At 37.4% G+C, this 14,213-nt stretch overlaps 1 protein-coding gene across 1 annotated transcript; it reads left to right on the top strand.

Moving 5' to 3' along the window:
- The first annotated feature begins 6,216 nt into the window (after window positions 1-6,216).
- Window positions 6,217-8,417, top strand: LOC145670568 (uncharacterized). Its single transcript, XM_081739371.1, has 2 exons — window positions 6,217-8,218; window positions 8,318-8,417. Exon 1 carries the CDS (start codon window positions 6,315-6,317, stop codon window positions 7,938-7,940), a length of 1,626 nt encoding a protein of 541 aa, XP_081595497.1. The 5' UTR covers window positions 6,217-6,314; the 3' UTR covers window positions 7,941-8,218; window positions 8,318-8,417.
- Window positions 8,418-14,213: the final 5,796 nt, after the last annotated feature.

A 14,213-nucleotide genomic window follows, 5' to 3' on the forward strand; every position in this document is an offset into this window, starting at 1 on the left:
TCTTAAGCCCTGGGATTTTTAAAATTCGTTCCCTTTTTTTACGAGTAAGATGAGTGTTTTGGTACCTCGATGCTGATTGGCCGACAGAGGTCACATGATCTTAGACCCGCCACACACCCCATGAGTGAAATATAGAGCGATATGTCGGTGATCCTGGATTTTAGAATTTTGTTCCCTTTTATGGTTATCCTTAAAGTTCCCATGGAGGGCTCAACCTCCTCCTTAAATAACCCTTTTTTTTTGGTATCATGATATTGTACTGAAGTTTACATTAAATATTATCGTTCTCTTTGACAGATAAGATGATTACCAGCTTTTTTTACCTTGATGGAGATCCTGTCCTTGAATTAGTAGCCTATGTCTCTGGAAGTAACAATGGTGAAAGAGAGGTGTCGCTTGTAGATTTCTTATAACACATTGTTGTGAGTTTAAGCGATTTATTGCTCAGTAAGCGCTTCATTAATGGAAACAGTGTTGCCAGATTTTTTTCTACCTAAACTGCTCCGATTCTTTTCGAAACGGTTCCGCAGAGTACAAGAAATTTTAAACTAAAAAATTTTTCGAACTAAAAAAATTTTGTAACTAAAAAAAAAATTTTAAACAAAAATTTTCAAACAAAAAATTTTGAAACAAAAAGTTTTCAAACAAAAAATTTTCGAACCCAAAAAAAATTTCGAACTAAAAAAATTTTGAAACAAAAAAGTTTCAAACAAAAAATTTTCGAACCCAAAAAAAATTTCGAACTAAAAAAATTGAAACAAAACTTTGTCGAACTAAAACATTTTTAAAAACAAAAGTTTCGAACTAAAGATGTAAATCACATCTAAAAATTTTCAAATCAAACTTTTTATCGAACTAAACTTTTAAAATTTTCGAACTAGAAATTTAAACCAAGTTTAAGAAAAAATCCTAAGAAATGTTTTTTTCAGGAATCGAACTCAGGTCTTTCAAACCAAAGATGTGTATGCTAACCGCTTAAATGAATTCGGTTTTAATCGATCTTGGTGGGTTTCGAACCATGGTCCTTGAAAAGGATACACATATACTTTAAGAAAATAAATCTGACAGTGTAACACTTCTCAAATCAAACTTTTTATCGAACTAAACTTTTAAAATTTTCGAACTAGAAATTGAAACCAAGTTTTAGAAAAATCCTAAGAAATGTTTCTCCAGGAATCGAACTCAGGTCTTTCAAACCAAAGACGTGTATCCTAACCGCTTAGCTATGAATGAATTCGGATTTAATTATGCTTGGTGGGTTTCGAACCATGGTTCTTGAAAAGGATACACATATACTTTAAGAAAATAAATCTGACAGTGTAACGTGGATTAAAATAAAATGCTGATAGACTTCTTTGTGTGACGACATAGAAGCACATATGATTGAAAAAATGCAAACGTCAGCGGATCGCATTACTTTAGTTTTACTACGAACGTGTCAGCATGATTCATGGAAAAAAAGCAAACATTGACATTCTCGTATGGAATATGAGGAAAATGAAATGTCGTCACAGTTACGACAAGTAGTGACATGATCCTGACAGAAAGCATTTTGGGATCAGAACTGTGATACTAGATGTTGTAACTATTGAGAAACTTGAATGACGTCACGATCGATTGTTACACATCGTTTTGGTTCGTGATTCATGACGAAAAGCAGCGAGCGTTTTGATTGGTTCGTTGTGATGTCATTTTATAAATTTCCTCGTTTCTGATTGGCTGACGGTGACGTCGTTTTCACAGCGACCTAAATAAAAATCTAAATTTCATTTTTCAAATCCTACATCGCTCTCAACTATCGTGTGAAGAAGATCTGTTCTTGAAAAGTGTCTTCATTTAAGAAGCTTTACTACACCGACTTTTTGTTCATTGAATTTGAGGTAAGTTCAGTGAGTCACCCAAGATTCCAAAATCATTTTTATTTTATATTTGTGGGCGGATCACGAATACACTGTTTTACTTTTAGTACGAAATATTTAGACTATGAAGAAATTAGTGGAATGGGAAAGTGGGAGTACGAATCAGGAACCCCCACACATTAAAACTAAGCACGATAAATGATATGGTTTAGCGTCCCTTCAGCGAGCACCCGTCGGGAATTGAACCATGGCCAGAAAAATGTGTGCGCTTAGTTTTGAAAAGAATGCATTACAAAATTTCAGAAACTATGTCTGAGAATAATATGGTTCGATTCCCTTTAAAAGCATTAGCGGCCCCTTCAGCTTAACGTGATATTCGAGCAACCGCCCGGGATTGAACATGGGCCAGAGGCGTGTACGTCAACCATTTAGCTTAGTTTTGAAAAGAATGTATGATAACGCATGAGAATATTAAATTTCAGAAAAGACTTGACAGCGATCCGATGTGGGAAAGCAAACCCACCGAGGCTTGAACCAGGACCTTCCACGTCCGAACCATGTACGCTAACCGCTTAGTCACAATAATAATAAAAAAAATACGCTATACAGATTTTGTTTCGACAATTACGTATGTGTATCGTTAATGTTCGATGAGTCTCTTCAACTTGCAAACGCATCATTTAAAGGTCGTTGTGAGTGGGAAAAAAAAATGCTTACGCGTACTTTCTAACATCTCAGTACTGTTGAAACATTCATTCATGCATTCTTTTTATCACTATAGAATGGTAGGTCAGTTACATGCTGATGTAGTGCTCTCGAGTTTGACAGCAATAAAACACACATTTCAGTAACATAATTATTTTAAAAAAAAACTTTGATTTCTAGTACACGTGCTTTCATAATGAGATTCTGAACGTCACCGCCAGGGGAATCAAACTCAGGACCTTTACATGAATTGCTTAGTTAAGAATCTATCATGAATGTTATGATTTCCCGAACTAAGCGGTTAGCATACGCGCCTTTGGCGTGGGAGACCAGGGTTCGATTCCCGGCGGGGAGCTCATGTGGTTCGGATTCCACGTTACTCAGTAGGTCCACGTCTCATATAGCCTCGCTACTGAAAGGGACGCTAAACTAAAAAATCAAAAAAATCAACTCAAATTCACGCTGCTCAATTCCTTTTTTCCCATTACATATTTGTTTTACCGTACCTGTTTGTTTGTTTTCATTTTTAATCATGGTCCAATCGGGTTTTACTGTTCGCAATGAAATCACTCGTCATTATAGACGATTTATGTACGTTTATGTATTATGAGGGGTGCACGTCAACCATTTAGCTTAGTTTTGAAAAGAATATATGATAACGCGTGAGAATATTAAATTACAGAATAGGCTTGACATGCCCCCGACGTGGAAAGCAAACCCACCGAGGCTTGAACCAGGGACTTCCACGTCCGAACCATGTACGCTAACCGCTTAGTCACAATAATAATAATAAAAAAATACACTATACAGATTTTGTTTCGACAATTACGTATGTGTATTGTCAGAAATGTTTTGAATGTAATCCTGGATTAATGTGTGTAACTTTGAGATGTTGATGTTGATCTCTGACGTAGAAAGCGTGAAAATGTACGTTTAGTTTTCTTTTTTTCTCTCTCTCTCTCTCTCTCTCTTTCAATCTTTCTCTGTATGCATCACATTTAACTTGCAAACGCATCATTTAAAGATCGTTGTGAGTAGAAAAAATGCTTACGCGTACTTTGTCACATCTCAGCACTGATGAAACATTCATTCATTTCATGCATTCTTTTTATCACTATAGAATGGTAGGTCAGTTACATGCTGCTGTAATGCTCTCGAGTTTGACAGCAATAAAACACTCATTTCAGTAACATAATTATTTTTTAAAAAAACTTTGATTTCTAGTACATGTGCTTTCATAATGAGATTCTGAACGCCACCGCCAGGGAATCAAACTCAGGACCTTTACATGAATTGCTTAGTTAAGAATTTATCATGAATGTTATGATTTCCTGTTTATCAGGTGATTAAGATTTTTCTTTCTTCTTTTCTTTTGTAGTAAATTCACGCTGCATAATTCCTTTTTTCCCCACATTACATATTTGTTTTACCGTACCTGTTTGTTTGTTTTCTCCTTTTATTAACATGGCCGAATCGGGTTTTATTGTTCGCAATGAAATCACGCGTCATTATAGACGATTTAACATTGAGGGCAGAATGCTCGAAATTCAATTCAACGCACCACCCGTAGGAACCGATATCATACAGTATGTACATAACAGTTTCCAAGCAATGCTGGACCATTTGTTAGCCAATGTCGACGATGAGGCGATGGTTGGTTTATCCGTAATATCGCCACGCAACACGAATAAACCGTTTTGGGTGAGTTTTCGCCAAGCACGAAACCTGACACTGGAAACGATGTGGGCCTCGTTCGAAAGAGTGTTACAAAGTAACAATGCATTTCTCCTGCACGAGCCATTCACCGTTCATTTTCATCGTGTGGATATTCCACGTGGCTACGGATATGGAGATCGTTTAGCACAAGGAATACTTCAAAATGAAGAATTGTTACGTTGCAAGCGAGGGATTGTACGTGTAAAAAATCAAGATTCAAGGTGCCTGGCGTACGCCCTTGTTATTGCTATTGGCCTGAAAAAATACAAGAATGTAGATGTGAAACGACATAAGCAGTATCAAGATCAATCAAAATGTGTTGTGGACGATGAAGTCGATGCGTTATGTTCAAATGCAGGAGTGAATTTGGATCATGGTGCCAGTGTAAATGAAATACGACAATTCCAGGCATACCTCAAAGAATATAAAATTACAGTGTACACCAGTTTCTCAGGTCGTGACATCATGTACGAGGGGCCCAACGATGAAAATCGCACTCCCATAAATTTGATTTGTTTAGCTGGCCATTTTGACATCATTCAATCTTTAACTGCTTGTTTTGCAACCAAGTTCTACTGTGAAGCGTGCCATAAAAAGTATAGTAAACGCAATGAGCATGTGAAAAATTGTCCTGTAACGTGCTCCAAATGTCTACAGAGACCTCTATGCGACAAGAATCAAACGCCGATATTATGCAACGACTGCAATCGTCAATTTTACGGCGAACAATGTTTTAACAATCATCGTAATATTGTATATCATCGTGGGGAACCTATATGCAAAATGGTGAAGCAATGTACTAGATGTTACAGAGTATATTCTTTTGTGCATACTGGACAACGACTTCATGATTGTAATGAGATCTTTTGCAATGTTTGTAAGAAGATTGTTCCGGGATCGCATCAATGTTTTATGCTTCCCGATCGCCAATGCTTGAAACCTGGTGTTCCTTCACTCATGCACGCAAAGAAAGCCTTGTTGATATTCTATGATATAGAATCTATGCAGGACACGAATATTGGCGATAATACGTATGTACACATTCCAAATTTATTGGTTGCAGAACAAGTATGTTATGCATGTGTTGAAAACAATAATATCCAGCAGTCTTGCAGTACGTGTGGTCAGCGCCAGCATATTTTCCAAGGAGAGGATCCAGTTTATAATTTTCTCCAGTACTTGCGGGAACGTCGTCCCAATATAAATAGGATTTTCTGCGTCGCGCACAACGCTAAGGGATACGATGGACATTTTATTTTAAAGGCTATGGTCGAACAATGCCAATGGAGACCTGACGTCATATTAAATGGGACCAAGATACTGAGTTTAACCTTGAATAATCTGACGTTCATTGACTCGTTGAACTTCTTGCCTATGGCATTAAGTAAATTGTCAAAAGCGTTCAATTTACCCGCAACCAAAGGCTACTTCCCGCATTTCTTCAACACCAAGGAGAATCAATCGTATATTGGACCACTTCCAGAAACAAAGTATTATGGTGCAGATGAAATGGCCATCGAAGACAGAAACAAGTTCATGCAGTGGTACAACGATCATCGTAATGACACGTTTGATTTCCAGAAAGAAATTCTCAAGTATTGTATTCAAGATGTCAATGTACTGCGACAAGCATGCGTTTCGTTTATGACGTCATTTGAAACAGAAACCAAAGTGAATCCCTTCTTGGAGACGATCACGATTGCCAGTGCTTCCAATTTAGTATTCCGCCGGAATTTCCTTAAACCCAACACCATTGGAATTCTACCGGCACATGGCTATCGATGGAGAAGTACCCAATCGATCGCTGCAATGCAATGGTTGGCCTACATTGAAAAAACCGAAGAAAAACAAATCTTACATGCGGCCCGACAAAAAGAAGTGTTTATTGCGGGATTCCATGTTGATGGTTACTACCAAGATCCTGAGACGTTAGAGGAGCACGTCTACGAGCATGCCGGCTGTTTTTACCACGGGTGTAAAGTATGTTTTACTACAGGCCGTAATCAGCCCATCTACAGCAATCCAGAAGACACCATGGAATTCCGTTATGAACGAACGCAACGCAAAAATGCAAGACTGCGTGAATTGGGGTACATTGTACATGAAATGTGGGAGTGTGAATTTAATCAGTTCTTAAAACAAAATCCTGCAATGGCGACGTATCTGAAGAATCACCCGTACATGAACCGCAGACCATTAAATCCAAGAGATAGCTTTTTTGGAGGAAGGACCAATTGCGTGAAATTGTACCACCAAGTCGACGAAAAAGCGGGGGAAGTAATAAAATATTACGATATTGTCTCGCTTTATCCTTATGTAAATAAGTGTGCTAAATACCCTGTAGGCCATCCACGAATTTATCTACAGGGTGATGAAAATATACCACCAATAAATAAAGTCAATGGTCTAATCAAAATGACGATATTACCAAGTCGCCATCTTTATCATGGTCTCCTGCCTTACCGATGTAACAAGAAACTACTCTTTCCACTGTGTGCTGCGTGTGCCGAAGAAATGAACCCAGACCCTACAGCAACGTGTACGCACAACGACCAGGAGCGATGCCTCACTGGAACTTGGGTATCATATGAAATCCAGAAAGCAGTAGAATTAGGATATCAACCAGTGGAAATTTTTGAAATTTGGGATTATGACATTGAACAATATGATCCCATCACGAAAACAGGTGGCTTGTTCACGGAATATATCAATACGTTTTTAAAATCAAAAATGGAAGCGTCTGGCTGGCCCAGTTCCTGTGTGACCGAAGAAGACAAATCAAAATTCATACAAACCGTCCTGGAGCGTGAAGGTATTGCATTGGATCCGTCCAAAATTGAAAATAATCCTACACGAAGAAGTTTATCTAAGCTTTGTCTTAATGCTCTTTGGGGAAAACTTTCGCAAAGATCAAACTTTAGCCAGACCACAATTATTGATCGGCCGGAAGAATTTTATGAAAAACTCACTTCCCCCGACATTAAACTCCATCAAATTGTACCCATCAATGATACGATGTTGTATGCGTTCTGGGAGTACAATGAACATGTGCCTGTTCAAAACCGAAACACCAATGTCGTGTTAGGTGCATTTACAACATGTCAGGCACGTCTGGAACTGTACAAGTACCTGGAAATGTTGCAGGAACGTGTTTTATATTTCGACACGGATTCTGTGATATTTACGGAGAAGCCCGGGGAGCCAACCATTGAACCTTCAACGTACTTGGGATGCTTATCGGACGAGATGGAGTCTTATGGACCACGAGCATACATCAAGACATTTGTCAGTGGAGGACCAAAAAATTACAGCCTAGAAATATACAATCCGGATACCAACGTCACCAGTTACATATGCAAAATTAGAGGATTTACATTAAATTACAATGCAGGACAACAATTAAATTTCAACACGCTAAAAGAAATGATTACAAATCAATGCCGTGGACAAGTCACCATCACTATCCCCCATAAGATATGCAGGACCAAAGACCATACCATCGTCACACGCAAAGAAGAAAAAATGTACAGTATCCAGTACACAAAACGTCGATTTAAAGAAATCAATTCCTACGATACGGTTCCGTACGGGTACGTTAAAAAACAGAAGATGGAACTGGAAAAAGAAGATGAAGAAGAAAAAACTGTAAACACCCAATAAGGCCGCCATTTCTTTTTTTCCTTTTCCTTTTTCCACTCCTTAACCACAAAGCAGCAACACCAAGAAGAAAATGAAGTACCCACAAGAGTTTATAAACCATCAACACAACCATCAGTGGAAGAAAATGCAGTCATCTCGTATCCAAGGAGGAACCTTAACCACAAAGCAGCAACACCTAGAAAAATGCAGTACCCAGAAAAAGTTCGTAAACCACCATCAGTGGATGAAATGTACCCGAGGAGGGGGAAGATGAGCCTAAGCACATCCATCATTTACGAGTAAGTTTTATTTCTCTCTTATCAATATTGACTCATTTTTATTGTTTCAGAAAAAAGAAATTCTTAAAGTAATCCGTCGTTTCTTCTTTTTCTTTACAGGATACGTCTACAACATTCGAAGATGATGATACGTCCAATATATTCATTAAACTAGATCCTGTATTTATTATGTTAATAAACATGTATAGGAAGAGCACATACTTTTCGTTAAAATACAACAAGTTGAAAAAAAAATATGTTTTATTATTTCTTGAAACCCTGAACACTTGTTTTCAAATAAATGGTAATCTTGAAAATTTAAGGTGGAAAATATATTCAAGATTTGGTTTACATGATTTTGTTCGAAAAAATAATTAAAGAATTTTTTTAGTGTCCAAAATTTGATTTTTAATTTAGTTCGAAAAAATTTTTAATTTGAAAATTTTCAAATGTGGTTTACATCTTTAGTACGAAACTTATTTTTAAAAATTGGTTCGAAATTTTTTTAAAATTTTTAGTTCGAAAAATTTTGATTTGAAAATTTAGTTCGAAAGTTTTTAGTTTAAAATATTTTTTCGAAAAATTTTTAATTTTTTTTAGTTCGAATTTTTTTGGGTTCGAAAATTTTTTGTTCGAAAATTTTTTGATTTGAAAATTTAGTTCGAAAGTTTTTAGTTTAAATTTTTTAGTTCGAATTTTTTTGAAATTTTTGTTTCAAAATTTTTTAGTTCGAAAATTTTTTGTTTGAAAATTTTTGTTTAAAATTTTTTAGTTCGAAAAATTTTTTAGTTTAAAATTTCTTGTACTCTGCGGAACCGTTTCGAAAAGAATCGGAGCAGTTTAGGTAGAAAAAAATCTGGCAACACTGTTTCCATTAATGAAGCGCTTACTGAGCAATAAATCGCTTAAACTCACAACAATGTGTTATAAGAAATCTACAAGCGACACCTCTCTTTCACCATTGTTACTTCCAGAGACATAGGCTACTAATTCAAGGACAGGATCTCCATCAAGGTAAAAAAAGCTGGTAATCATCTTATCTGTCAAAGAGAACGATAATATTTAATGTAAACTTCAGTACAATATCATGATACCAAAAAAAAAGGGTTATTTAAGGAGGAGGTTGAGCCCTCCATGGGAACTTTAAGGATAACCATAAAAGGGAACAAAATTCTAAAATCCAGGATCACCGACATATCGCTCTATATTTCACTCATGGGGTGTGTGGCGGGTCTAAGATCATGTGACCTCTGTCGGCCAATCAGCATCGAGGTACCAAAACACTCATCTTACTCGTAAAAAAAGGGAACGAATTTTAAAAATCCCAGGGCTTAAGATCACGTGACCTCTATCAACCAATCAGAATCGAGATACCAAAGTATACATCAGAAAGGACACCCTAATTTCAAAAATCCTAGGACCTAAAATCACGTGATCTCTATCATCCAATCAGAATCAAGGTACCAAAGCACTCATCTTACCCGTAAAAGGAAACGAATTAGTATTGGATTTCCCCGCAAGGGTAAAACATGACGTCATACCATGTGACCTGTTCAGCGTGTAGCGGGTCTAAGATCATGTATTGTAGTACCAAAGTACTCATCAAAGAGGATACCCAAATTTCAAAACCCAGGGTCTAAGATCATGTGACCGCTATCAACCAATCAAATTCAAGGTACAGGATTCATCTTACCCGTAAAAGGGAACGAATTTCAAATATCGCAGGGTCTAAAATCACGTGACAGCTATCAACCAATCAGAAACACACATCTTACCCGTAAAAGGGAACAAATTTCAAAAACCCCGGTCATAAAAGAGAATGAGGGATTTCCCCACAGGGTGACTCATGACGTCATACCACGTGACCTGAAAATTTGAATTTCCCGCGTGGGCGGGGCCTAACGTCACGTGACCTCTCTCAGCCAATCAGAATCGAGAAAATTTTTGCTGACTCGGTTCGATATAACGGGGGGACTACTACTAATTCTTTCTTCAGTTACGTGACATATTCCCTGATTCTAAATGTTTACGCAATGCACAAGATTATCTAGAATAAGTCAACACAGTTGTGCACTTCAAATATATATTATATATTTATGTTTCAACTTATATCTCGTTCGCTACATTAAAATATTATACATTCAGAGTACACAAGATGGTTCTTCGTTACCTCTATTCTTTATTCAATTACCATAGCAACGACATTAAACAGATAAACAAATCGTCATAGCAACCAAATTAAGAAAATCTGTCGATAGGATACAAATATTTAAATTATTTCTTTATGTAATTTCTTCTTCTTCTTCTTCTTCTTGATAGCTTGTGCCTTTTAAATAGCTCCTTTTGCCCGTAAATAAAAATGTTACTTAAAGGTACATAAGAAATATACATTACTGTTGTATAATGGCTCCCGAACTATGGGACTTCTTTACGTTGATCACAATTACAGAAAGAATCCTGGACTGTTAGACATTTCGTATACAATAGTTACCTTAGCTTTTGAATAACCCTCGTATATATAAAAATTACAATTCATAAAATAATATATCATTTTCATTTTTATCTCAATATCATTTTTACATTTATTCAATAATCAATTTTATTTTTTAAGTCTATAAAATTACCGATGATAAGGAGATATTCAAAATGTGGTACGTTTGTTGGTTATTTTTAGGTCCTAAATAGATTCTTTAATTCGATGCCATTTATATTTATTAACAATAAAGTTGGTGTAAGTTAAAATACAATATAACATATTTCATTTATTCGAGCATAGTTAAGATAACTTTGAGAGAGAGACAATATTTGTATTGTGATTGCATAGAATTCAGACAAAGTAAAAATTACAATGAAATCAGAACAATATTGAAAGTGAAACAAAACAAAAACTAATTGAATATGTTTTGACGGACGCCATAACTTTAGCTCAAGTTACATTACCAAAAGATTCCATTAAGTTACATTGAATGGTACAATCTTGAGTACAGCCCTGTATACTATTTACTTCACCACTTCTTTCGTTCCTATTTTAAAAATTTCTGCCATCTATGTAATTACTACGAAATCTAGGAGTACGTGAAAAATTAGATCGATGTTCACATTGTTCCTAAAAACGGTACGATTATTATTTATGTTCCTTCTAAAATTAGGTTCGGTCGTATTGCCATTACGAGAAAATCTAACATTACCTCTCGTACTATGATTACAATCCTCTCTAGCATGTATATTTCGAACAGAAATATAGTTAGCTTGATTTCTATTACTATTATTCTGCAATCTAATCTGACTTTCATAATTTTGAACAATCATTATTAAATGATTGAAATTTGTACATTGAGACGAAATCAATACTTGCTGAAGCTTAAACGGTAGTAATGTTCTTACTGATGCGATAATACGTGATTCCTGCTGGGGTTTGGGTACAAAACCTCGCAACCAGAACCTCGCGGACCAAAAAATCGCCTGGCCAAAACCTCGCCTCCAAAAACCTCGCGGCCCAAATTTTCGCCGGGCCGAAACCTCGCCTGGCCAAAACCTAGCCGCTCAAAACCTCGCGGGACAAAATCTCGCATGGCCAAAACCTCGCCTGGCCAAAACCTCGCCACCCAAAACCTCGCCGACCAAAACCTCGCGGGACAAAATCTCGCATGGCCAAAACCCCGCCTGGCCAAAACCTCGCCGCCCAAAACGTCGTGGGCCAAAATCTCGCGGGGCCAAAACCTCGCCTGGCCAAAACCTCGCCACCCAAAACCTCGCCTTGCCAAAACCTCGTCTTCCAAAACCTCGCGCCGCAAAATATCGCCATACCCTAAATCTCACCTGACCAAAATGTAAATGTCTCAACAGATGATAAGGATGATGGTATAAAAGACGCTGTTTCAGAAGAAGTATCACGGGTATTTGACCAAGTCCCGCGATACCATATGAAAATTATATTTCTGTATTAGAGGATTTCAATGTGAAGGTAGGGCGACAGGATGTTTTTAAACTGGTTATAGGGAAAGAAAGTCTGCATAAGGAAAGTAATGACAACTAACGGGGTTAGTTTCGTGAACTTGGAACATCCAAAAACTTAACTTTTAACAAAAATCTAATAATATTTATGAAAGTATGATGAGTTTTTACGACGTCCCTTGTAGGGATGCGTTCGAGTCGAGTCGAGTCGAGATTTAAGCGTGTCTCGACTCGTCTCGAGAAAATGTTGTCTCGACTCGTGTCTCGACTCGAAAATATGTTGCTGTCTCGACTCGTGTCTCGACTCGACAGTCTCTGTCTCGACTCGACTCGAATTCGAGTCGAGACGTCTCGAAATTCGAGTCGAGACAAAATATACGAGTTAAAATATACACACATATCAGCCAGACCATTATGACTACCTACCTAATCGTTAGTATGTCCACCTTTTGGCACGAATAACAACGGCAACGCGTCTTGGCACGGTCGCAATGTTCCTCGGTGGGTCGCTGGAGAGAGTTGGCACCACATATGCACACACAGGTCATCTAATTCCCGTAAATTCCGGGGAGGGGGTGATGCGCCCTCACGTCACGTTCAATTACATCCCAGATGTGATTGATTGGGTTCAGATTCGGAGAGTTTGGGGGCCAGCACATCACTTGGAACTCGCTCCTGTGTTCCTCGAACCACTCCATCACACTCCTAGCCTTGTGACATGGTGCATTATCTTGTCGAAAAATGCCACTACCGATGGGAAACATGGCCGTCATGAAGGGGTGTACGTAGTCTACAAGCAGCGTGCGACGCCTCGGCCGTTATGGTGCCTTGCTCGAGCTGCACTAGATATATGGATGCTCACCTGAATGTTCCTCAGATAATAATTAAGCCCCAGCCAGTTTGTCTCCGTCCCGCAGTACAGATGTCAAGGAGCTGTTCCCTTTGAACACGAGGGATTCGCACCCTCACATCGTCATGATGAAGATGACGTCGGGATTCATCAGACAATGCAACGCTCTGCCATTGTGCCAAGGTCTAGTAGCGATGGTCAAGTGTTCATTTCAGTTATAGTTGCCGATTTCGTGGTGTTAACATTCGCCATCGTTAGGAGTGTTCGATGCACTGTGTGTTCAGACTAGTGTTGTGAAGGCCTGTGAAAAAAACGAAATTTTTTAAAAAAAAAGTTTTTCTTACGGTTTTCCCGAGCTGGGGAAAAAACTGAAAATTTGGGTATTATCAGAATAATCATTTTTGTTAATCACAGAATCTTTTAGTTAATATGTTAAATCAAACATATATTTCATAGATATATCTTCATTGTTCTATGTAAAATTCCGGAAATTTTGAAACCATTAGAAAAAATCATTGGTTCGGAAATATTGGCAAAAACAGGAAAATATAGTTTAAAAACTATTTGTTGGCCTGATGCTAGTAATCTTACTTGCTGTAACATGTCTGCAGCATATACAGTGGGAAGTCGAAAATCCGAATTAATTGGGACCACAGGTATTCGGATTTTCAAATTGTTCGGATTTTCGAAAATGACCAAGAAAATGTCATTTAGGCTTACATGTACTGTACGGTATGTTCTATCGATACAGTGGTTATTCAGTACATACAGTAATTACAATACCGTACGTAAGGCTATTTACGTTTAATGTTTCTGAAAAACTTGCTTGTACTCTAAATAGCACTGTTCTTGTAAGTCACACTTAAAACTTATAGGCCTAAGAAAAAATAAAACTAAAAATACCTGACAAACAATTACATATAAATGAACTTTTGTAAAAACACTGACTTCACATAACGTCGATGGACATGCTATTGTTTGTTTAACGCTAGCGTTAAGAGAAAATGTAAAAAGCTTCTAGGGACCGCGTTCGGATTTTTGACGTCCTACTGTATATGCAATGTATTTCGTTAACGGAAAAATACTTAAAGCAACAGGTTTTAATTCTACTTTACACACATATACCGCACAAGTGAGTAAATTTGAGCAGCGAGAAATATATATAGTGAAACTTCCGTTAGTTATTATTACAGACTAGCAGAATATCCGTTC

This window comes from Thermobia domestica, chromosome 14, assembly GCF_964235325.1.
Source record: "Thermobia domestica chromosome 14, izTheDome1.hap1.1, whole genome shotgun sequence".
NCBI classification, from domain to species: domain Eukaryota; kingdom Metazoa; phylum Arthropoda; class Insecta; order Zygentoma; family Lepismatidae; genus Thermobia; species Thermobia domestica.

Coding starts and splice junctions, on each gene's coding strand:
- LOC145670568 (XM_081739371.1), top strand. CDS start 6,315: ATGGAATTCCGTTATGAACGAACGCAACGCAAAAATGCAAGACTGCGT.